Raw genomic sequence first — 27,207 nt, 5'->3', positions numbered from 1 at the left:
TTTCATTGACCCAAGTATGTCTATAATCTATATAATATAATATTATTAGAGTACATATTATAGAATATTGTATATATAATTTATTGAATAAACTATAAAGTTTAAAATATGTATATAAAACAATTACAAAAGTTAGTTGATAAAAAAAATGGAAGGGGCGCATGGGTGCCTTTCACACATTTTCAAAACCAAAAAAAAAAATTATATAAAATTGTATTTAGTTGGAACACGCACTGAAGAATGCAGTCTGTAATCTCCAGATCTTTATACTAAAAAACCAAACACTCAGCTGATTAAAAATGGAAAATAACAAATATCAACGAGTTAAATAAATTATAGAAAAAAAATGGAAAGGGGGACCTGGGTGCCCACAGTCAAACGTGTTTTGAGCAGCAGAAAAAAATGTTCTGTTTTATATATTCCTTATTTAATACTGTTTAGAAAAATTTCATTCCAAGAATATATTAATCGTTGAAAATATTATTCCTTTATTATATCATTCTTTTGAAATATCTTTCCCTACAAGAAATCTAGTCCAGATAATTATTTTCCTGAAAAATACGGTGGCATGTAAATATTTTCCTCGTTTATTTGACGTAATCTCGGTATTTTCAGTCTGCGACAATGTTCCGTTTTTATAAATACAACAATTATCTATCTTAAATCGATCAATTCACAACTCCGGTTGACCATTTGATTCATTCCAGGCTTTGAAGTCCAAATGGAACTCCTTGTCACATTTCCGTTTGAGTGTAGGAAATAAACTAAACACACACCAAACATTTTTCAAAATTAGGTGGTAAATTATAATAATAATTGTATTATTACTTGTGATCGACTGTCTTAAATATATCCTTTTGTACATGGTCTATGTTTGAAGTGGCACATATGACATGGCCGAGAGTAATTGTCTTAATCACTTTCAGTTGGTCTAATAAATGATTAACATTTTTCATAAATGTATAATACTTAGTAGGTATTAATTATATTGTATATTTATTTACCGTCGGTGAAGCTACCAGGTTTTCCTTGTACATCGTAGAAAAAGCGATCACCAGCTTTGTATCGATAAAAACCGTCAGCAATTAAACACTGGGTTGTCGGACCTACAATTGCACCGTCACTGCGTTTTTCCAATAAAAGACCTACTATTAAGTCGATATCATTCACTGAGTTATACAGTTGTTTTAATTGGGCTATAGCCTGAAATAAAAAGTAAAAAATATAATTTTTTATGCAGTTTTAAATTGTTTAACATAGTAGAATTTTATTATTATTTTTTATGCTACCTTTATGGAATAAATGTTAATTTATAACAGTAAGTATAAATTTAACTATAATAAAGTACATAAATATGTTAGTACCAAGGTTAAAATATATAATGTTGAAATATTACTATTCTAATTTTTTGAAAATATACTCTACTTTTATGTGTATGAGATCCACTAAATCATCAAAATTTTGGGCCAACGGATATCCGCATAAATGCCTGACCTGATTGTATGGTTGAAGGCCCACATCACGGCCCCTTAAAATATCACTTGCTAGTAAATCAACACCAACAAAATTAGGTGAATAAATTGAAGCATCATCGAGGTATTCAAATCCTGTTAATAGAGTATTGTTATATTCAGGGAACATGAAGTTGGATATCTAAAAAATTATAAATTAAATACAAATATATTTGATGTCAAGGAATTTATATTATATAGGAATGTTAGGTATAACAGCATACAATTCGATATCTGAATAATTCAATAAAATACAAAACATGAAATAATATTATGTATCATTATAATTTAACTACAAACTTACGTAGAAATTGTAAGAAGGTTGAACCATTCGACCTGGAGTCTCTATAAACCCTTTTAACAATTTATCGAAATTATTATCAATTGGTAATTTGCTTGGGTTTCTCATCCAATCGGTGATTTTCAACGAGTTTTCTATTTCGTAATTTTTGTTCATAAAACTTACATTTCAAAACTCAAAATTAATTGCTTGGTCAATTTTATATTCAAAATAAACAAGAATTTAAAATGTATTGCTAGTTATTAATGTTATTTTATTATATACTTTATCTGAACCGGTATAATTGCATGTAGGACTCGATAAGCAGCAGTTGAAAATTCTTGAGACGTCGAGGGATTTATACTAGGATCATAGATATTTGGTTCATTTAATCCATATATTTCCTGGAAATCGTCTCCTAAAAAAATTTACACAATGATATATTTTAACACCAACATTCTTAAAAATATAATTTTAAAAGTTTATGCACCTATAATGATTGGTAACAAATCTTCATATGCGATGCGTTGAATAGTTGCAATGACAATTCTTCGTGACTCTTGATAAATAATTTCATCGGACCAAAATGGATTTAAAGACGAGAGTTTTGAAGCGACATAATTATGAAACCTTAAGAATAAGGTTTGCATTGAAGTGATTCCTAAATTTTGATTCCCATTGTTTGGATCTCCTGTAAAAAATATCTACTACCTAGTTTACTTAAAGTTAAGGTCGTGGTTTCTATAGGCTGCAGTTAACCAATGTTAAAGTAGAACAGATACAACTTTCACGACTATACAGTAAAGCAGTTATCAAAGACCGAGTACATGGTGATTAATTGAAGACTGAAAACAATTTGTAATTTGAAAAGTCTTTTGTAAACCACTTAAAAAAATGTTAATAATACATTTTGTTTCTGAAAAAGTGCTCGAATAGATAACTTTACTGCTCTGCTGTACAGTAGGTTTCGATTGCACCTCGTCACTGAGTAAGTCACTGTTAAGTATTTTGTGTTAAATTTACATTCAATGATAAATCATTGAGCATGTTTTTGTGCAAGAAAATCAATTTTGAGCCATAGAAAAGCAAATCAATGATAGTAACTAAAAACATTTAATTTATTTTCTAACAAACCGTAGTGTGACTAAATATTTTTCCATTTCACCCATAAACATAATATCTATGACTCCTCAATTTCATCAGGAAAAATATCTAGTAGCATAATACTACTTAAAATATATACGGACGACATTTTTTTTATGCTTATGTATTTTTAATATTTTTAAAAGTCTATAAGAACTACTTATGGGAGATCTACTATTAAAATTTAGAGCTGAGCTTTCGACTGAGCCTAAGTGTTTTCAATAATAAAATAGAGTAAAAAAATTTGATAATTTGAAATGCTATAAATATATTAAATTTAGTATAAATATTTAAAAAATGATCATTTAGGTAATAATAAAATGTTCGAAGTGTTCTTATTATGAAGAATATTACTGGAAATTTTTTACTTTTATCCTTTTTATACCTTTTTATTGTACCAATTATAGGTCATTTTTTTATCTGAAACCACATTCAAAGTTGAAAATTGAATTTTTACTGTTCTAAAAGGTAATGAATGACCATAACATAACTTTAAAAAATACTTGAATCAAAGAAGAGTTCAAACATTAGGTATTAAGAGGACGTCATGCCCTATGTGTTGTCTTTGTTCTACGAACGCATAATATATGAAAATGAACGTTCAGCAGTTCAAATTTTGTGATGTTAGTTTGAAACTAAATATTAGAGTGAATAGATCTATTATCAAACTTAAATATAAGAATATTATCTGTGTTCCCTGTTTTTTATTTGAGATATTTTAATTTTTAAGTGAATTATGAGCATTTTTAAATATTGGTAGGTATAAATGCGGTTACGATGTTCTCTTAATTTTTATAAATGTTATCCATTTTTTATTACAAAAATGATTTAAATGTTCATGAATTTGTAGTTTCAAAATGTGTAGATTTATTTTAAGCGATAGCCTATTTGTATATTTACACCCCGGTATGTCTATTTTATATTCACACCGTTCCACGGTAAGTAAGTTAGTTGGTTTGTATTGTAATACGTCAGAGCTGATAATTTTAATAATAAATTACAACCTGTATCATATTTAATATATCCAATTGATGGGTCTTTTGGCTTCTCTAAAAATGGACAGAACATTTGACCATTGTCACTAATCGAGAAATTCAGTTTTCCACCATCCATAGTTCTAAGGCGCAGTGCATAAGTTTCATTTGATCCGTACACCTCAGACGCGTCGATGAAATGTGAATTGGCATTGATCTGTCATATTTAAATATAGTTATTAGTTATTAGTATAACTGTAGTGTATGAATAATTTAAAATAGAACGTCTAGCACCGGATGATTAAGAGTTAAGACTATTGGGTTAAAAGCACATTTACACTAAATGCCTATAGAGATATAGAGGCCTTAAATTCCATTTAATAATATTATTACATATTAAGTATATTATATTTATATATGTAAATATTCTTGAACAAATAAACTGACTAATTGGGTAAACAAATAATTGTACTCAATAACATAATATGTAATTTATTGGTAAAAAATAATTTAATTAATTTGAATTATTTGCATGGTTTATTAAAATATTAATTACCTATATAATTTGCTTTTGCTAATGTAATTTAGTTTATTTAATAGGCGTAATATAATATTTTTTATAAGAAACAGTTGTCAATATAAAATAATTAAGAGACCTCTTGTGGTGCGTTCATTAGCCTCAGTCACAAACGTGTTCTGAGGTCAAGGCTTGACCGTCAAGCATCAACCGGTGTCACTAGTTCCAAAATATGTGACCACCAGGATTTTAGTGACGAATCCTCTCCACATGTACAGAACACCTAACCGACCATACCTTCCTCCATATTTATAACAAACTAAAAAACCTCCGGGCTAATGACCATAGATGTCGGAGCCTTAACTCAATAATAATAAAAAAAAGTTGAAATAATAATTTATGCAATAATAATGAAGTTGTAATATAATATTAAGTTAACTGTATATTAGTGCAAACAAATATTCTTTTTTTAAATTTTAATTATAACTTTAGAAAATATAGGCATATTTTGCTTATTTTACATTTTTTTTTTAAATTAGACTGATTATGTAATATTATGAAAATCATAAAAATTTTACTTACAAACGTTGTGGGGTATAACGGACAGTCGTAATTCCTTGATGTAAAAGCTCGGAATGCACTCGTACAAGTTGTATTAAAAGCACTATAAACAGGATCGTCGGGTGATTCCATAGTCAAATGACATTGTGCATATTTCTTTTTTATAATTTCAGCCGAACAACAATTTACTGAATGGTCTAAATTATGCGTTTGATAAAGTTATACTAGATATGACTATAAAAAATAAACTTGGTTGTAAAATATTAACTTACCAGTCTTGTCTAGTATGATATCATTGGGCAAACCCGATATGTCATGGGCTATTGATTGTGAAAATGGAAATAAAAGTGCATTATTTCCGTCAACGCGATATGTTTCATGGCTCAGAAAGACCTTAACATTTATCATCCTTTCCCCAGGTAATGCACTTCCATTTGTTTGTAATCGGAATGCGTAATAGCCTACATTAATATAAATTAATATGTGACATTTTATTTATTCATTACATACGGGCTTGGCCCAAAGTACAGGGATAGGTATACAAACAGTATGAGTTGAAGGGAAGTGAAACTGAACTAGGTAAACAGATTATAACTTAGGGTGTCATTAATTAGTCAATTGGATTATTTCGATTGTAATTAGTAGAGCGCTCAGGAATAGAAAATGGAGCAATAGAACAGGTTGGACGTGGAGGGACGCGAAAGTTGATACTTAAGAGGCAGGAGCGAATGGTCAGCAGTAGGATCACCAATACGATTTCGAAGGAACCTTATGTTAATGTTTATTCTTCTGTCAACAGAGTTAACAGACCTAGCTCATTTAAAACTAGAAAATAGTTGTGTAAGGGGTGTGGGATATTTAGTCCATAGCTGGTGTAGGATAGAAAACGCCTTTAGACTATCTCTGGGGTAGCGCGTAGGGGTCCCACCGGACTAATCCATCCTCAAATAGAGGCCGAAGTAACGAGCAATTAATAAGCAAAAGTAACAAAATTATAATAATTGTTTACATTTATTTTATTGCTGTCCGTTTAAGAATAATGGGTTTGAATCAAAAAACAATTTGAACTGATGAATACATTTGTTTATTACTAACACTGTTTACTTGTGTGTAAGTATTTTATTTACTTAACTATGTGACTATAAAGGGTGTTCGAAAAGTTTAGAAACTGTCATTTGACAAATTAGGTCTGATAAACGATAATATGATATATGTCTATATATATAATATGCCTTTATGTAGGTATAACCAGTAACTTAGTTAAAGTGTTTCCAAATTGTTTGAACATTTCTATACATTTTAAAGTAAAAAATATTTAGTATCTTACCATCACTGTAATTAGCATCAAGCAACCGAAAAAATGGCGTTGCTGCTGCACCCCACGTAGGTGTTTCCAAATTATTACAAGATCCATTTGCACTTCTATATTTGGCGTTTGGATCACATTTAACTATAGGAGCACATTTTTTTAAGAAATCACCGTTGGTTGTTGCAATACTCGTTATGTGTAGTGGGTTTTTTTTCTGTAATAATGGCATAAAACTTAAATTTAAATAATAATATTGACTTAATTATTGAAGTATAACAGACTTATAATATTATTTCAGAGGTATAATTTTTTTTAATTAGTCAATTTCAGTATCAAAGTAAAAAAAATAATATATCTACATACTTATGTACTAATACACATTTTAGATTCCAAACGGAGTTTTTTATGCTCTATAGGTACATGTTTTATTGTAGAAAAAATATTTTGATCTTCTACATCGATTATGGTTTCTGGTTGAAAATTGAACCTAGTTAGTACATTAGGGTGGCGGGGAGGGGGGCGTTCAAAAGAAAAAAAAAGTGTAAGTACTTTTCAAAATAATCACTGCAAAAATATGAAAGTAACTAGAAGTTTATGCACTAATAAATGTTTTTGACAATATTAAGATTATCTGCAAATTACTTTGTAATTTAAAAATTAAATTAAATTTTAAACAAATATTTATAATTGCATTTTCTACACGATTTATTCAATATATTTTGCCTTTGTGTGCTGTATACTATACATATTTTTTAAATTTGTATCCTTCTTAGTTTATCTTTATTTTTAAGATTTTTCATAAGCTTATCTTCCTAAAATTAACACATAATTTAGAGTAAAGTAACATTAATTTTGTATGAGGGTTAGAAGTTTAACTCAAACGTGAAATAACAATTTATTATAATAATTAGTTATTTTGTCATTGTTTAAAAAATCACATTATTTAGGGTTTTTTCAAATACAATTTTGATTACATATTTATGCTCTATCAGAGAGTTTTCTCATTTAATACAACGTTCATTATAAATTGAACAAATATGTAGTTTTAGTTTATTATACATAAACGTTTCAAGTTAAAATTTTGATTCTAAAATAAAAAATAACGTTTTTAGTTATTTTATAGAAGCTATATTATTTATTATTATAACTTACTATATTAGGTACTTTTATAGATGCATTAGATTCCAGTTGAATTTTATTCTTAGTAAAAATGTGCACAAGATAAATAGCACCTACTAACAATAAAAGAAATAAAACTATACTAAAAGTCCACTTGAGCACTTTATTATTCCATTTAATATTAAAATGACTGCTTTTTAACAACGATCTGAAATTAGAAAAATAATAAATAGGCATCTACTGTTATTCAAAATCTTGTAAAAGTATTTTTTAAACCTATTTGTATGATATTTAATATGTGTATAGTGATGTTTAATTATATAATTTAATACTCACTGTGTTTCATTGCTCTGAGAAAATATATTCATTGTATTGTGGTATTTTTCTCTTTGGTTAAAATTATCTTTTAAAAAAAGATTTTACTTTACGATAGTTGAAATCTAGCATGAAAATTACACCCTAAAAAATATGAATTCAATATTTAGTGAAAGAAAGAAATATGTAAAGCTCTTGAAAGAGAGTATAATGATATAATTTTATCTACAGCCTACACTTCAATAAAAATATTAAACTTATCGTCCTTACAGAAACACGTTTTTTGTGGCTCGGATCCAACTATCAACTGTGTATAGGTTTTTGTCTTTTTGACTCCTCTTAATCCCCGCCCATATAACGTTGAAATGTTGTTTTGCTTATATTTATTTTCTATCTAAGTGAATAGTATTAACACGTAGATTAGATACTGCTGTTTTATAAGAAACTATTTAGAAAATAAATTAAAAATTGAATTATTCATTCTATGTAAATTTATTGCAAGGCTGGGCAAGTTAATGATATTTTTAAACTCAGTTAAGTTCAATTAAAATTTAAATAAAGTTAATAATTAAAAGTTACTTCAAAATTGTCTATTAATTTAAATAAGTTAGTAGTTGACCAGTCGTTAATATTAACATAATAATTAAAGTTAAGTTAGTTAAAAAAAAATTAAGTTTCCGTTTCATATAGGTAAGATTTAAATAATAACCAGTGACGTAGCGTATTAATTTGTATAAACGACAAACGTACAACAGCCGTAATAATTAACATAGGTGTTTATAAAATTGTATACGAAAATTTGAAATTATAGTTATTGAAATTGATATCAACTTAAACTTCTTTAAATTTAAAATTAACTCAGTCGATTAAAAGTTAATGCTTTGTACTCTTTCAGTTAATAATAATAATAAAAAATTAACTTAACTTAAACTAATGAATGCGTCAATTTCCCAACATTGAATAGATGCAATAAATTACAAGTTACTTTATTGTTATTGAAACATGGACATAAGGAACAAATACAAATATAGTCGGAAATAACTAATTGTAACAAAATAATTCGTCTTACTTTATCTAGAGCTTAAAATGAAACCAGTATTTGGTTTCTAAATTAAAAAAGCATAACATAGTCTATTCGATCACCTTGAACGTAGAACTTACATTTTGAATGATTTTCATTGATTTTTCTGGTTGTTTTGAATCTGAGTTGGTTTCATAAACAATTCATTTGTTTTTGTGTTCATAATAATTATCACATGGACTATAACTGAATGAACAGAAGAGTTTTGAAGGCAGGTTACTGGAGTCTGGAAGTTGTTTAATACCTACCTAAATTATGCAGTGCGTTGCTGACATTTCAACCTACACCGGGGACCGAGGGGAAATGGTTTGCTTTACGGTGTTACCCAATCCTATTTTTCTTAATTTAACATACTAAATAACCTGATGGTTGCTAATGCATATTCTTATGTTTTTTACTCTTATATATATTTGAAATATACATATTAAAAACGCGTAAATACTATATGTATAATATATTTAGTATACTCAGTATAGATAGCGCTGCAGTCGCTATGAATATATAATATATGTAGTAAAATCTTTGATCATAAATCTATGATTGACATCATGGTCAGCAAGATTCTGTAGTTTCAAACATAACTGAGGGGTGCTGGTGCTCCCACGTATGCCCGATATGACACATTCAGTTGAATGAACTCGTTTGTAATAAATTCTACAGATATACTATGACTTGTACTTTTAATATTATATTATAACATTATTATATTATGTTATCACATATTCTATATTATTATTACGTATTCTATATTATTATTGTAATCATTATTATTTCTGGTAAGTGAATATAATAATGCATCGCAATAATAATTTAAGCACTTGGTGTACTTACAATAATATGTTTTACACTTTGATTGTTTATTATTACTTTATTAAGTAGTTACCATTTGAGGCACTTAAACTATAAAATAAACCCCTTTATTCAGGACTGATTTAAAAACCGTCTGCATCGACCGTTTTGTCACTAAAATATACATATTAGATAGTACGAGTATGTAATATGATATAATTTACTCAATTCGTATTGCGTAAATATGTAATCAAACTATTTTTTTGACCTACAGTATGAATGAATACATAATACGATGATCGATTTCACCAGAATATAATATGAAAAAACGATTAACAACTAATATAATATATTATAAAATGTTGTTCAGACATCAATTAAGATGACATCCTTATAATTTATACATACTAAAACTCAATTTATACCTATATGGTGTTATAATTAAGAGAAAATTACAACACTCCAATAAATTTAATGTGATTTAAAAACAAAGAATTAATAGAAAACAAAGTCCAATAGTTTTATATCAATATTTTTTAAGAGTAGTAACCATTTATTTTGATTTAATTACAACTCTATTCGGTCGCTTAATTCTTCCCATTCTTTAAAATCCAAGTAGAACTCATCACATTCAAGTTTGTTTGTTGGAAATAAACTAAAACACATTTAATATTATAAAAATGGAACATAACATAGTATGATTGTATATTTTATATTTACTTGTGATCGATCACTTTAAAAATGTCATTTTGTACGTGGTCCAAATTTGAAGTAGCACAAAGAACATGGCCAAAAGTAATTTTCTGAATCACCTTTAATTGTTCTAGAAAACGTTTAATTTATTTATTAAAAAATATAATCACATTTCTCTGGTGCAGTATTTATTAGCATATTTTATTAGCATTAGGTTATATTTATCATATAACACAGTATTTTGTAATTATTTGTCATGGAACAAAAAAAAAATGAATATACACTTTCGATCAAATAATTGATAATATTTTAAATGTATTTAACTATTTTTAAACCAATAACTCTTCATATTTCAACATTTGTCAATTTATAGTAGCGTATAGTATAGTAATATTATTTAAACCATTTTGATATTTGTTGCCTGTTGGAAATAAAATCAATGACTATTTATCTTAAATAGGTACAACTATGAAAATTATTTAAATCGAATCAACTAATAAATTATAACGCAGTATTAAAAACAACAATTTAAGTACTCCTGATGAAAAATTCTATAATTTTTTTTTGCAAAAAAAGAGTCGTGTATACTTTAAAGTAACCAACTGAACAATTTTGTTCATAATAATAATACACGTTGTCTGTACGTATTATTTAATCGAAGTAATTTTTCGTTCCACTATGATTCAAAAACAGAGTAAGTACTACAAGACGTCATAATAATATATATTATGTACATAAGTATTAGGCAATAATTTTATTGTACTCTGTGGATTTGATTTATTTACCATTAGTAAAACTGTTGGGCTGTCCTTGTACATCGTAGAAAAATCGATCCCCAGCTTTAAATCGATAAAAACCATCGGCAATTATACACCGTGCAGTAGGGCCCACGATTGCACCATCACTGTGTTTTTCCAATAAAAGACCTACCATTAAGTCAACGTCATTGACTGAGTTATAAAGTTCTTTTAGTTTCATTATATCCTAAAATAAATTAGAACTACAATAGTTTGTATGTATGTATTTTAAATTATACCTAATTTATGATTTATTATACTTTTATATGAATCAGATCTACTAAGTCTTCAAAATCATTCGCCAACGGATATCCACAAAAATGTCTGACGTAATTGTATGGTTGTAAGCCCACATCACGGCCCCTCACAATATCAATGGTCAGTAAATCACGTCCTGTATACGGAGGTTGGTTAAATTTAGAGAGCATGAAGTTGGATATCTATAAAATTAAAATACAAAAATATTTGAATATTTCATACAAAATAATATAATATATAATAAGAAGTTTGCATAATCACATAATAGTTGTACGATGGCTGCACCAATCGACCAGGTGTCTCCAAAAATCCTTTGAGTAATTTATCAAAATTATTTTGTAAAGGTAATAAGTTTGATTTTCCCATCCAATCCGTAACATTTATTGAATATTCTGTTTTATAATCTTTATTTATAAAACTATATAGTACCAAAAATTCAATATTAGTTAAATATTTTACGTTCAGTAGGTAGCTACTAAAAAGCGCTATTCTTTTAAAATTAACCTTTAATATTTTCAATAGTATTAGATTTTGGAAATATTTTCTTGGATTATTTGAAGTCATAAGAAAACAAAAATGATGAAAAAAACTTAAATTTTTTACCTTTATCATTTTTAGGTTTTACTGAAGCAGAATGTATTTCCGGAAATTTTAAACAAGTAACCTTGTTTAAAGTTTTGAAAACTGAATGGAGCGGGAAAAATGAACCTTAAATGTTGAATACTACTCTACTAGTTTAAACTTTAAATTGTAATGTTATTAAATACTTATAAATTAACATAACTAATTAACTTATTTCATTGGAAATTCAATTTATATAAATTTAAAATAACTCCGCTTCAGAATATGAAAATAAAAATGTTTGCTCTCATTTAAAAAACAACTAAAAGTAATAAAAAAAAATGTTTAATTGTCGTTTTCTTCTTCGTTGAGACTACAAATTATCTAAAATAATATTTCGAAAAGCGTTAATACATGATGAGAAATAAGTATTTAATTATTAAAGAATCACCTTGTATCTATAATATTATTATTGATAAAATACACAAATTTGAATAAAACGTATTAATTACATATTTACATACTTGAATTGAACAGGTATAATCGAATGAAGAATTCGGAGGGCAGCGGTTGAAAATTCCTGTGACGTAGATGGATTAATGGTAGGGTCATAAATATTCGCCTCATTCAATCCATATATTTCTTGAAAATCTTCTCCTGTTTAAAATTAAAATATTGTATAATTTTTGAATACTTTTAAATTTCAATTGTGCTGTACATTGTAAATAAATTATGCATACCGATAATTATAGGTAAGAAATCTTTATAGGTGATACGTTGAATAGCTGCAATGACTATTCTGCGAGATTCCTGGTAAAGCGTTTCATCTGACCAATAAGGATTTATAGTTGATAGTTTAAAAGCGATATAATTATGATACCTTAAGAATAACGTCTGCATCGCTGTTATTCCTAAATTTTGATTTCCATTATCCGGATCACCTATGAACATAATCTACATGTAATTGCTGTAATATACTAAACAGTGAACTTTAAGATAATAGTTTCAGGTAAGTAAGATGTATTAATGAGTATTGTGTTTAATATAAAATACAAAGTGTGTACTAAAAAATTTTACAAATGTTAATTCAATGGTGTATTTGGAGTTGAGGGGGTGATGTTTGGAGTAATTATGGTGCAGACAATTTTTCTTGGAGATTTTCCTCGGGTGCAAAGATGACCATGAGATCTGAGAATCGCAATAAATGTTTATACCTTAGTAAGGTTTAACCTAGTACCACCTATGTGTTAATCAATGAATATTTTACAAAATATTATCATTGAAATGGGATTACAAAATGTTAGCTATTAAAATATATTTTAATATTTTATTCGTTTACAAAAAATCGAAAAATCTACTGGAAAAAAAATATATGAGAACTTATTTATTATTCAACTATTTGTTTATTAAATGTCATGACCGCTAGAGTACCAGAACGGACGATTCAGTTGCATGCAAGACATTTCGATAAAATGTTATTAAAACGTAAAAACCGGTTCTTCAGATATTTTTATTTATTTCTTTAAATGGAACCCCCATATTTCATAACACTTGAGCATTTTAATCTAGGGTATAATAATCGTTAAAATATAAACACAAATATAATAATTTTGATATCTTATGACGAAAACTGTATGTTTATATAAATTTTGCAACGCGATGCATGGAATGAACCAATCTAACTCATCATAATACCGACTATCGTCAATTTGACGTTTATAGTTTTCATTAACCTGTGTCATATTCGGTGTCAGTTACTTTATGTACTGTAAGGTCCAAATTTTTATTGGCCAAAAATGGACAGAACATTTGCCCATTGTCGCCTGTTGAGAAATTAAGTCTTCCGCCTTCCATCATTCTGAGATGCTTTGCATAGCTTTCATCGGACCCATACACTTCAGATGCGTCAATAAAATGAGTGTTATTGTTAACCTGAAATTTTCAGAATGACTATTATCAACGTACATCACTTAACGTTTTCCAAAAACGTTAACATTTTACTTACAAACGTTGTGGGGTATAACGGACAGCTGTAATTCCTCGACGTTAACGAACGGAATAAGCCCATGCAAAATATGTTATGCTTACTATAAACAGGGTCGTCAGGTGGGTTTTCGACCACCATTTGACACTGTGTCAATGTTTTTCTTGCATTTTCGTCAACGCAACCATCTATCACATCACCTGCACTCAAAAAACCAATTAAAATAAACGTTTTTAAATACAATTATATACAACTCATTAATTTTAACGATTCGTGTCGATTGAAAATCGATTGCTTACCGTTGTCGTATTTTGGAATGTCGAGAAACAGACCCGATACGTCATGAGCTATAAATTGTCCAAATGGCAATAAAAGTACATTATTTTCATCAACTCGATATATTTCATGATTCAGAAAGAGTTTAATGTTGACCACTCTAGGGCTAGGTAATGCACTTCCATTTGTTTGTAGTCGAAATTTATAAAAACCTTAAAAATAAAATTATGGTTTCAAATCCAATGAAAATGGTTTTTTCATCATACTATAATTTAAGCTTACATTTTTAAAGTCTTAAATTTAAACATTTTAGTATGATATTTGAGTAAAATCACGAGTTATTACTTTATTAAGCTATCTATTATTTAAAAAAATATTCTTTACAATGTAAAAATAATAAAACATTAGCTTTTGTTAGATTTTATTAATATTATTTTAATTAATATTTTCACCTAAAAAAGTTATGTTGATTCAATTAAAATATGGCTAATTTTTTCATATTTAGAATTTAGAATCATACAATGTTTTAGTGGTTATACATTTTTTTATATCTCATTATGATTTTTGATTTTCTATGGATTTTCTATATAATAAAAAATCAAATGAAAATGTTAAGTGTTTCTTTAGAAATGTCAATAACCCCGGTAGTTAAGCCGTATTTTCAAATAAAAAAATAAAAACTCCAATACATTTAAATAAGAAAAACAAATCAAAAATAATATTAATTTAATTATAACTAATATAAATTGTATTCTATTTATGGGTACCATATCATGGATACAGTTATTACAGCAAGAAAAATAATTTTTTACCATTTGTATATTACTTAATACTAAAAACTAATTAATACTTGATACAGTGGTATTACCGTCACTGAAATTAGCGTTAAGCAAACGAAAAAATGGTGTTTCTGCTGCACCCCATGTAGGTGTCTTCAAATTATTACATGATCCGTTTATGCTTCTGTATTTAGCAATTGGATCACATTTCACTTGAGGAGCACATTGCTTTAGGTAATCATCATTAGTGGTAGCAATACTAAAAATATGTGGAGATCTTCTTGTCTATAATAATATATGAAATATGCAATAATTATAGAAACGAAAGTAAATCAAATTCAAGGTACTTTTTTTTTTTATAGTACTTGTATCGTAAGACATTTATTATTCCGAAAATTATGAACGTTTATGGTATTTTTTTTTTACATAGGTACCTAATATTTTAAGTCATTTAATTAAACATATTATCATTGTAATTCTTAAGTTTTACTTTTTTAAAAAGGACACACATTTTTAATTACACATTTAGATGTAGAATATTTTTCGAAATATTTCGATGGTTACATAACCTACTTTTGGATGAGTACCTAGTTAATTAGTTATAACTTAAAACTATTTAAAATTGTCAAGTATTGATTAGTGGATTACGGTGGCACAGAGGTATCCCACAAATGTGGGTCCATTACTCCGCTCCACAGGCAAAGTATGGGAGGGGGGATAACGAAGTTATAGCCACCTCTGAATTATGTACCATGAGGACGTTATACCCGCATTCGTTGTCTCCGTCTTACAAACGCATAACATAAAGCAAACGGAACGTTCTGAATAATTAATTTTACTTTGTTAAATTATGTTTAATTTTAAAGTGAATTGACTTTTATCAAATTTAGACGTAAGAACATTATATAGTCTATGATATAGATTTTTTGTATTTTAATTTTAAAGCATGTAATGAGCATTTTGAAATAGTGTATTGTTTGTTCATTCTTATGACTCGCTTTAAAATTGAAATATAAAAAAACGTATGTCATCGATTAGATAATATATTTTTTACTTCTAAATTAGGTGATAGGTCAATATTCTTTCTAAAATTAAACATAATTTAGTTAAATTTAAAACATAAAATTGTAATGTTATGCGTTTGTAAGACGGATACAACGCATGCGGGTATGGTGTAATCTTAATTCATTTATGCATTAAATCAATTATTTTATATGATAATAATGAAATTATTTGTTTAGGAACATGATAATTATTTTACTCTAGGTATAACAATTATTAATATAAAAGATGGGTAGTTTTATAAAGTGTATAACGTATTTGTATTAAATTTATATTTTTTGAAAGTTTAAATATTCATTTAGAACCTCTCGTTAGTTAAAATCATGACTGAATTGCACGTTTTAATTTATTAAAATAGTACTTATACCTAGTAATTAGTACTAAAGTATTGATGTACAATTTTTAGAACTTTAAAGGGTATTAACATATGCAAGTAAGGTATTTTAAAGAAAATTAATATAGTTACCTTCACTTAACCATGAAGGTTAAACTAGTAAATGATGCCGATTTTATAGTAACGTCGTCAATCGTGTCGATGTGTCGTCTCCAAAAGTTGAGCTCTGTCCAACTCAGGAAATTTACCAGTAAACCATGGCTAATGAATGATACTATAATATCAACGGCCAAATAATAAAAGGCACCCGACACGATAGACACGTATTTTTTTATTGTTTTAAATCCTAAAGACTTAATGTCATTAAAACAGCCTGCAGTGCACATAAAAATACAATTTTATTTTCAATGTTTAGACTTTGGATGTTTTATTTTATGAGCAAGAAGTAAACTAAATTGTATAGTTATAGGTTTATAAGTATAATATATTATTTAGTATTATTTATTAGTAGGTATAATGTATACTACATAATGTCGTAGTATTGAAAAATATGAAAGTCTTTAGTTCTGTGTAAGTTAATAACGTAAATTGTCTAACATAATATTTTCTATCAAAAAATGTATGGTAATTTTAATCAAGTTACCTTAGTGGTGTAACTGGATTCTGGTTGTATTTCATACTTAATGAATTCATATAAAAGATAAACAGCGCCAAGTAATAATAATCCAAATAAAATCCCATTGAAAGGCCACCTGAGCAGGTTCCACTTTCCTTTCGACCTCTTTTGATTCAACAATGGTCTTAAAACAAGTCAATAGTTATTATTTTACAATAAGCTAATATTTAAATTGAATTAAGTTTTAATAAGATTTATGTGTGTGTATACATAATAATTAATATTAGTATTAATAATATTATGTAGAATGTAGATTGTAAAATACATTTAATATTTGTATTCTAATAATTACTGAGTTTCATCACGTTGAGACGATGAATACATTTTATATTTATCCTGTTAAGTTAACATGCGATGGTTATGAAAAATTACTAAAAGCTGATTAATTCACATAGATAACTCACAGAATCAAAACAATAGGATTTTTAATTTACCAAATTGAATTAAATTAAAAAGGTAATAGTGTATAAAACAGTTTGGTTTTGTACTTCATTGAACAAGTTAATATACACAACTCATTGAACGGTTTAGATCAAACTATTTGATACTTGTAATTTAGTCATTAAATTGATATAATCTTTTTAGAAACCTACTCAGAAATTAAAGTACCTGTATATACATTATCATACTTATCTGTTATGTTTTTAATATGATAAAATAAATATAGATCGTGTTAAATGTATCAATAACAATTGATTTGGTGATTTTTAAAACGTACACGTTTAATAAACGAAACAACCACAAAAAAAATGTAAATATAATTATTATTATATTATGTAGGTACCTATTATGTAATATATTATTATAAATAGGTATAGGTATTAATAGACTCTATCGGGTGTTCGCGAAGACCATAAACCGTAATTAGTTGTTATTGTTTTAATTCGCCGGAGTACAAAAATCGTCCATTTCACATGAAATTATTTTTTTATAGGTAGATAAATCTTAGCTATTCCGTCCTGACAATTGAGTTGTTTGTGCAATGTACCAACTAAAACTTATAAATCTAATTTTTAATTGGATTTCTTATTTTTAAATGCACCGGAAATGATTTATAGTTACTTAATAGGAACACTTTACATCTTATATAATAAATTAGTATAATATTGTAAACATCCTTACTGTTGTAATTGTACCAGTTACTGCAGAGCAATGTCCAAATAATGTACGGAATTCACATAATTCAATAATTATTAATCTTAACCTCTTCACTATTGTTTTTTGTACTAAAAAAATGCTTTTAGTTTAATTCTTTATAAGTAATGTATTTTATTTTCATTGATTTTAAATAACATATTATTTGTTCGCAACAAAATCGTTTAGATCTTGTAATTATGTACACCCGGGTTTTTTTTTATTAGATGTGTATAGTATATTTTGTTTTTGTTTTTAAGCACAAAACGTATTTTTAAATATTATAATCACGATGTAGTGAAAATGTATTTACCAACCTTAGTACTTGACCCTTCTATGTATATCTTGTAAGATCTAATTTATAGTTGATTACAACACATTTTTTTTTCAAAACATTATGTTTCAGTATTATTTCTCTGTGTGAGTTCTATGTACCTAAGTAATAGTTATGAAAATATTCATCAAAGGTGTGCAATTAACTTGAGATAGTTTCGATAAGTCTATCTACGTTGAGCAGTATAACTTAATACAGGTATCAAATAATATATTTAACATTAAAAGCTTTAAATGATTATGGAAAAAAAATATAAACTAAACTTAACCAAGTACAAGTAATTATTTTTTTAAACCGTCATGCTCATTAGTACACTAGTCATTTACTCATCCATCTGCTACTATCATTTTAATTACCTATAATAGTTTATAGTACCTAATTAGTATTACATAAATTCGTCCTACTTTTTCTTGTTAATGCACACTTTAATGATTAAGGTAATTTTAAGTTTATCTGATAAATAAAAATTAATGTTTGTTTGTTTAATCGGCCTCTTTGAACTCAACAACTAAACAACTGTTTTCAATATAAGTTATCAATAGATTCCTTTAGACTCGAGGAAGGTATAAAGATAAATAGGCACATTTGTTTTTATAATTAAAAATGTATACAATTTTCAATAGCTCATACTGTAACCAAAAAGCCTAAAAAATGTATAGATGTATTTTGAGCATAAATGATTATAATAACTGTATTATGTTATTACACATTTATACATCAACTTCGCAGTTTTTCCAATATCGATACCGTATAACACACTAATAATGATTTAATTATTTATTGTACGCATCAATAGCATACACAATTATTTAAAATCACATTATTTTCTAGAACCGCAAACTAGTGTATCATATTTAATCAAAATCACATGAAATAAAAGTGAACATGGCCACAAAAATAAAGAAATTAATACAGATTTAAAAAAAAATCAATTTGCGGTTAAACTTAAATTACAATTTATACATGTGTTATGGTATTTTAGATTTATATGATCGTTTCATAAGCAATGAAATAAGTTTAACAGAATATTGGAAAACACTAGGATGTAGATTTATTCCAATCTAAGTAATATTTAATATTTTATAGATACTTACATAATTAATTTTATCTTATTACCTATATTTTGCATTATTTTTAATTAATATAAAAATTATAAAAAATCTTATACCTATAGGAATTTAATTATTTTTTATGATAATAATAAATTCATTTTTAATTTTTAACTATCAATCAAATGTGTGTGGTATTTAATCATCGGCTTTCTATATTCCCCTTTTTAGCAATAGAATAAATCTGCGCTGTATTGAAAGGTGTAAAATGTGTAGTTATGAATGATGAGTATGTGGTATTGAACAACTCCCAAATTGAACACCTCAAACTGAGTGATTTAGGAAACATAGCACTATTATAGATTTATTATGTTCCTCATAATTCTTAGAATCTAAAATAAATAATGTATTCATTATAGTATTATCAATGTAGTGTAAATATATGTTGAGATTGCTCAAGGTAGGTATATTTTTCAAGGGCAATGAAAATACATTATTTTTATTAATATTTATTTATCGTATAATATTTGAAATTAAAAAAAAAAATACAATTTATCAAAAGTAGTTAATATTTTATAATACAAATATACAATTATTATTAAAATTCTTTCCATGGTGATAAGTCCAGTTTATATGATTTACAGCTATACTTAATACTTGACATCCACCTAATTATATTAGAATACATGTTAATATTACAGATTATGTAAATTTATATATATTTTTAAAAAACCTTTACCTATGGTCAACAAATCTGAATGTTGCCTTTTGCATGTGGCCCAAGTTTGATGATGTGCACATAACGTGACTAAGAGTGATCTCTTTCAGGCTTTTAATTTGTTCTGAGTACCAAAAAAAAAAAAAAAAAAATAATAGTATTACGATTGGTCGTTATTATAAAATAATATAATATTCATGTAAAAGGTGTGTCAGTCTGTGCTTATTTTTCTGTACCTGGTGTAAAGCTTCCTGGTTGTCCTAGAATATCATAAAAGAAACGATCACCAGATTTAAACCTGTAGAAACTGTCTCCAATTACACACGCAGTTGATGGACCAACCATTGACCCATTTCTAGGTTTTTCCAATAGGGCACCAACAATATAGTCTATGTCGTGCACAGTAGAATATAGCGATTTCAAAATTTCAATATCCTAATTAAAGATATTATAATTTATAACAATATAATTTTAATATTATGTTAGCAAACTCGTAAACAATTTGAATGATTAGACAAATATCATCAAATGGAATTACTTGAATATTAAATAAGATATATTAACTATTCAAAGTATAACGAAGATATAATATCGATCATTCTAAATCTTTTAAGAAATGATTGTAATAATTTTACCTCTAATGAAATAAGATCAGACAAGTCTTTAAATTGATTTGCTTTTTTTAATCCACAAATGTGTCTCATTTTGTTATATGGTGGAAGACCATTATCTCTGCCCCTTTGGATGTCATAAGACATTAAATCAAATCCAGAATATCCATCTAAATTCGGTATTTTAAACACAACATTTGTAATCTGAAATTATTAACATAAAAATGATTAAAATATTATAATAAGATGATATATTTCATAATTTTACCAAACTATTATAAGATGGCTGTACAGCTCGGCCTGGCGTTTCCAAGAAGCCTCGTAACATATTGTCGAAATTTCCTATGAGCAAGTCAGGCTGCAGTAACACTCTTGAAGGCTCTACTTCATCGATAATTGAATAGTTTGCAGTCATTAAGCTGGAAATCACGATAAGTCAGTAGATAATCTATTTTATTATTTCATAAATTAAAAATTATACTTGAATTTAGCAGGAATAATGTTGTGAACGGCTCGGAACGCACCACTTGTCATTTCTTGTGCTAAAGCCGAATTAATTGAAGGATCATAGGTCGTCTGTCCAGTCAGTCCATACTCTTTCATGTATTCGTCTCCTAAAATGTTAAACGATATTTTAACATCTTAAATTATTTAAAATTACTGTATCTAAATCAATAATATTTTATTATTTATTTAGTGATTATTAAATATATGGTAAATACACATGTAAACTTTTGATTTTATGCTATAATAGTATTATATGCAGTAATGTATAATTTTTCAGAACTCAATATGTACAATGTTTTGTTTATTATTCAAGTGTGTTGTTTCATTTTTTGTTAAGACTTTATTATAATTTTTTTTTTTACCTAGAATAATTGGCAAGAAATGCTCATAGGTTATAACTTGTATAATTGCACCTACGATTCTACGTGTTTCTTGGTAAACTCTTTCGTCAGACCATGACGGATTTAATGTCTGTATTTCTTCAGCCAAATGATTGTGATATCTTAAAAATAAATTTTGAAACAAAGCAATAGCCAAATTCTGATTGACGTTTATATCGCCTGTAAAAAAATGGTTAAACAATTTAATGATTTGTATTCCATTTTATTTTTTTAAATTTAAATTACCTGCGGCAAATTGGACATTAGATTTCCCTAATGGACCATCTTTAAATTCCGAGTTAGGATTCTGTGGACAATATTCTTCGTTTTCCAATATACGTGACCTAAGTTTACCATTCACAAACGTTCGAAGACCATCAGCTGTCTTTTTGTTTGAACCGTATACGTGGGATGCATCTATATATTGTGTATTTCTGTTGAGCTAAAAATATTTTTTGAACTTTAATATTATTGATAGGTTAAAATAATCTGATACACAATATTATTACATAGGTAAATTTAAAAAAAAAAAATTATATATGAAATTATTATGGGGACAAATACTCAAATGCGTATACTCGATTATGTTCTATTGATACAATACAATTTTCCCTTATTTATTAAATATTGTACTTTTTTTAATACTTAATACTTACAATAGTTCTAGGTGTTAAAGGGCAGCTAAAATTCACCGAAGTCGTAGATCGAACAAATTTAAACAGTGTTACATTATATGGGCCATATACTGGGTCATCTGGTGCTATCGGTATAGCGGTTGCACATTCAAATGGAATTTTAGTCTTATCCTTTTCATAACAGTGATCCAAATCAGCTAAAATTACAATTATATACATTTAGATACATTAATAGGGTGTAATTATTGAAATATTAGTTTCTAAAATTACATAAAATTGTGCAACAGTAAGACATGTTATAAAGATATGCTTATATTAAATGTATAAAACAAATATGTGCATCCACATCCTGCCTCCCAATATAAGTCACTAACACTTATTAACTCATTTTAACGTGGCTACTGTGTTGAAAAGAGCTTCCAATTTTTTTCACATTCGATAAATATTATAAATATTTGAAAACAAGTTTTTGTACGTATAGTAATTTGAAAAATGTATAGGTGTGGCCCGACAAATAAAATAAATTTTGTTCTAATCAATATTTAAAACATGTTTGTTATACATAATTAATAGACGCTTGAGTTAAAATTCAGTATATATAAATATTTTTTTTTGAATACTCACAATTTTTAATTTTTAATATTATTCATTTTTTTTTTTTTCGGAAAAGTTCAAGATAGCCTATTTATAAATCTAATTTTTAGTAAAATTTTGATGATAAAGTGTTTTATTTAAGTCAAATAGTTTGTTTTTAACAAATTTTTTGTATACCAATATGGTTTTGGAGTAAAATAATTCGAGCTGTAAAAATTTTTTTCAAAATATTTATTTTGGTAATTTTCAGGCAAAAATTAAAGAATTACATTATTTATTGTCCATATAATTTTCATACATTTTGTATACGTTTAATTAGTATCAATTTTTTAATTTTTTTATTTGTCAGGTCTTTCTGTTACATTCTATATTTATATAAATAATTTTGTAATAGTTTTAGTGAATGAATACTACCTGGAGTAGTGGCATTTCGTATATCATCAGGATAGAACGATATATCGTGAGTCAAAAACTGTCCCCATGGAACTAATAACTCATTATTGACATGATCGAAGTTACGAACTTCTCTCATATAAAATAATTTCACACCCACTAGCCTAGCACTAGGCAATGGTCTTCCGTCTAATTGAATTCTAAGCGTATTATTACCTGAATAAATTCAAAATAGTAAAAGCTTAAAATATAATATTTATTGCATACTTACACATAGTTAGGTACACAACTACGGTAATTTATACTTAAATGTAGTGCACAGCAAATGCATAAATGTTATAAGCACTATAAATATTGATAGTTATTACGAATAAACAAATTTTTCAAATGCTAATGAGCATTGATATTTTTAATTAGACAGCTTAATATTTATAGTATGCTTTTAGTAAATCAAATGGGTAAATACCAAAAACATTTTTTTTTTTTTATGAATTTCTTATCCTTAATATTATTATCGGTTATTACCATCATCGAATTCAGCGTTCATCAATCTGTAAAATGGTGTTAAAGCCGCTCCCCAGTTAGGGTTCTGCAAATTATTTCACGAACCATTGAATGTCCTGTATTTATCGTCTGGGTTACAAGTAACGACTGGGGCACATTTTTCAAAGTAATCTCCATTTGTTGTTGCTATGCTCGACACCCTAGATGTTGGATGAGATTTGAACCCAAAATTTACAGGATTATGTGATAATGTCGCCGCATTGAATGTAATGGTATTCGCTTCCGACTCCACAAAATTGACAGAGCTTGTTGTATCATTTTTATGATAAAATACGTATAAAATAATAGTTGAAGTAATAGCGATTATTAATATTACTATAAAAAGAGTAAACCATGGTTTCTTCCAAAATGATGGTGGTTTTTTTGCCTTGGATCCTAGTAATGGACTAGAACATAAATATTTCTGTTTTCAATATCTATCACATAATCATTCATAATGTTAAAAATAGTTAGATACTTATAAGTTTTTACAGTTATAACTCTAAGCAATTTTTTCTATCTCATGGCACTATTTATAGAAGTTTGGTAACTTACAATTAATATAGATTGTAAGTGACTTCTATTGAATTCTTACACTATATTTAGCTTAAAAATTATAAAATAATAAAAGCATAACTAATAAAAAAGGAGATGCTCTTAAAAATTTTCATACTAAAATATAAAAATATTTAATACCAATCATTATTGGTATTATTATTATTATTATTATATTGATTTAATTTTAAAACGATAGTATTCGTACACCATATTTGATATAATTTAATATTTAAATATTCGATTATATTCAAATAATTATCATTAATTACAATTTTGACTTTTAAACTGATTTCATCATCAGAATAATACCATCTTAAAGTCTAAGCTCATATTATCTTTTATAAATTTGTTGTTATATAACTATTTTATTGCTATGTAATATATCTATATAATAAAAAAATATATATTTCTTACAATGGTAACGATGCCGAGGGTTATCTTTTAATAATAAAAAAATTTTGACTTTGAAGCCAAGTCTTCGTGTTAAGGTACCTAGGTATAATATTATTAATCGGCATTTATCGAGGCATACATTTGTTTGTGTTATAATAGCATAATCAAGGTGGAACAAAAATAAATAATTAATATAAGACCAGTAAAAATCTATTTAGCACTTGACTTTTCAGAGGTTACTGACTTTTTATTATTTACTAAGAAACTTATATCGAAATATTTGATAGTATTTTATTTATTCAAACAAATTTTAATTTAAAAAAATACGTATTCGTATTATGCAATACATCATTAACCAGAGTGTACATTAGTTTACATATTTGAATCGTATAATATATTAATACATCACTAATCAGAATGTCGAACCCAATTAGTAGCTGGTTTTGAATACCAACGTGCTATAATAATATATAGACTATTATCAACTGATTAAGAACAGAAGAAGGATAGTGAAATAATTTAATAAATAAAAGTGGAACACTGATTTCAATGACTCATCTCTCTAAAACGAGACATTTTGTTGATTAATGCCTTTAAAGAATATCTAGTGGAGGAATATAATGACTATATAAAGCCGATCGGTAAGTGGAAGATGGCTACTTATCATGCCTATAATAGATCTTATAATAATAGACAAGAAGTGATTGCACACCGAGCATGGAAACATAGAGGGCGCTTTTCAGTGACTAAGTGACTCAATGTGTGGTAGTGCAGACGAAGGTTGTACTTTGTCGTCAAAACAGTTTACATCACTGCGAGATGTTTGCACGCCGCTCGAGATGCTGTTGTTTCTTGTTATACACAGTTTTTGTCTATTAGTATAAGGTTTAAGGTTAAGATAATTCCATCCTTTCATTAAAGTATTGAGTTTTGACGTATAATCGTTAATTTATCATACATGACTATTATTGTAATTATTATTATTATTACCGATGTATTTTAAATTTTAAATTTTACTATTTATAATATTTTATTATTATTTGTTGGATTTTATTTATTGGTTTTTGTTTTTTCGCCAACATGTACAGTGTACACCAATACTACGTCTTATGCAATAAAAGCAATTCAACTAGAATAAATATTGAATCTAAATAAATATAGTTTGATTGATTTTATTTTAGGGAAGTACCTAACCAACGTGAAAAAAAATCGATAAATCTGCGACAGATAATCTGCAATCTGCCTATCGGGTTACAGCATTTGTATTTTTGAAAAATATGATTAAATTAATGTGTTATCATAGTTAAAAACTAAAAGGTGAAAAACTTAATACACATAACATGTTTACTTGTGACACTTTAGAGTTAAAAAAAAACAAATGATTAAAACTCATAGGAAATTCGAGGATTTTAACCTACATAATATTAGGTACATAGACTTAACAAGGGACTTAACCATTAAAAAAAAAAATACACTAAAGACGCAAAGGCAATATTTATTTCAACTCAGGTACAAAACAAAATATTATTAGTACCTACACACAAAGCTTTTGGGACACAGATATAAAACATACAGTTGAATTTGTATTATTATTAGGTTTATTTTGAAAATGGAAAATACATTCTATACTGTTATATGTTTAGGTATCAGAATAGATTATAGATTATTATTATAATGAAGCGACCGATGCATTCATTTTAGGATGATGTTATTATTTTATTATTATAATTATCAATTACTATTAAGTAGTGTTCACACTTATTCCGCAAGAAATTAGTGCAAGAAGTGCTCTTAATTATGACATGTATACGTCTTTTAAAAATAAAATGGTTCTTTGAAAAAGTATTTTTTTGGTTTCCATACTAGTTTATATTTGAGCGTACGAAAAACTTTATAATATGTTGTAGATTAATTATAAATAAGAATGTAGACAATACTCACTCAGATTCTAACGGCGAAGAGTTATCAACTTTTTTAAAAATATTAACCATTTTTAAATAAACCGATCGGAATGAATTTCATAATTTGACTGAATTTTATCTGTTGTTATACCTGCGTCAAACATTACAGACATGTAGGTAATATTACATAATTCCTTCCATAGTCCGCTACACGTATCAGATTCACAACTTATGTGATAATACATCTTTATTATTTATAGAAGCTGGTACAATGCAATAAAAACAAATTAAAATAAATCGATGTATTAAATAGTTTCAACGATGAGACTATAATAATAAACAATGCAAATGTATATCGTTAATTTGATACAGATTATATTATTTTATAAATGTATTTATTAAACACGTTTAAAATTTTAACCAACGATGTTTTTTAAT

The 27,207-nt window shown here is 26.9% G+C and overlaps 3 protein-coding genes across 5 annotated transcripts; all 3 read right to left on the bottom strand.

The window, feature by feature from the left end:
* Nucleotides 1-462: 462 nt before the first annotated feature.
* LOC111032943 (chorion peroxidase-like) lies at nt 463-9,089 on the bottom strand. Of its 3 annotated transcripts, XM_022313435.1 has the most exons (15): nt 8,891-9,089; nt 8,000-8,123; nt 7,751-7,873; nt 7,448-7,622; nt 6,314-6,509; nt 5,259-5,447; nt 5,008-5,183; nt 3,939-4,125; nt 2,282-2,482; nt 2,077-2,209; nt 1,816-1,972; nt 1,426-1,653; nt 1,005-1,203; nt 829-931; nt 463-764 (listed from the first exon to the last, which is right to left on the bottom strand). In XM_022313435.1, the coding sequence occupies exons 3-15, from the start codon at nt 7,780-7,782 to the stop codon at nt 674-676; spliced, it is 2,067 nt and encodes a 688-aa protein (XP_022169127.1). In that variant the 5' UTR covers nt 7,783-7,873; nt 8,000-8,123; nt 8,891-9,089; the 3' UTR covers nt 463-673. The 3 variants fall into 3 exon arrangements, with proteins under 3 accessions (XP_022169127.1, XP_022169128.1, XP_022169129.1); XM_022313436.1 differs by lacking the exon at nt 8,000-8,123; XM_022313437.1 differs by lacking the exons at nt 7,448-7,622; nt 7,751-7,873; nt 8,000-8,123 and having other exon boundaries at nt 8,891-9,088.
* An 842-nt stretch (nt 9,090-9,931) lies between these two features.
* On the bottom strand, nt 9,932-17,579 carry LOC111032948 (peroxidase-like). Its single transcript, XM_022313446.1, has 13 exons — nt 17,312-17,579; nt 16,987-17,143; nt 15,037-15,232; nt 14,192-14,380; nt 13,914-14,092; nt 13,642-13,840; nt 12,649-12,849; nt 12,433-12,565; nt 11,609-11,765; nt 11,350-11,529; nt 11,078-11,276; nt 10,320-10,422; nt 9,932-10,254 (listed from the first exon to the last, which is right to left on the bottom strand). The coding sequence occupies exons 1-13, from the start codon at nt 17,341-17,343 to the stop codon at nt 10,167-10,169; spliced, it is 2,013 nt and encodes a 670-aa protein (XP_022169138.1). The 5' UTR covers nt 17,344-17,579; the 3' UTR covers nt 9,932-10,166.
* Nucleotides 17,580-20,069: 2,490 nt separating this feature from the next.
* On the bottom strand, nt 20,070-27,061 carry LOC111032950 (peroxidase-like). The gene is given in 12 exon segments (XM_022313448.1): nt 20,070-20,204; nt 20,276-20,378; nt 20,491-20,689; nt 20,890-21,069; nt 21,134-21,284; nt 21,347-21,479; nt 21,735-21,932; nt 21,999-22,194; nt 22,409-22,584; nt 23,396-23,590; nt 23,900-24,324; nt 26,810-27,061. Coding segments are annotated over 12 exon segments (2,076 nt in total). The 5' UTR covers nt 26,860-27,061; the 3' UTR covers nt 20,070-20,134.
* Nucleotides 27,062-27,207: the final 146 nt, after the last annotated feature.

The sequence above is a fragment of the Myzus persicae genome, unplaced genomic scaffold, assembly GCF_001856785.1.
Source record: "Myzus persicae strain clone G006 unplaced genomic scaffold, MPER_G0061.0, whole genome shotgun sequence".
Taxonomy (NCBI): domain Eukaryota; kingdom Metazoa; phylum Arthropoda; class Insecta; order Hemiptera; family Aphididae; genus Myzus; species Myzus persicae.
Note: the sequence above shows the minus strand (reverse complement) of the source record. Positions and strands in the feature narration are given on the sequence as shown.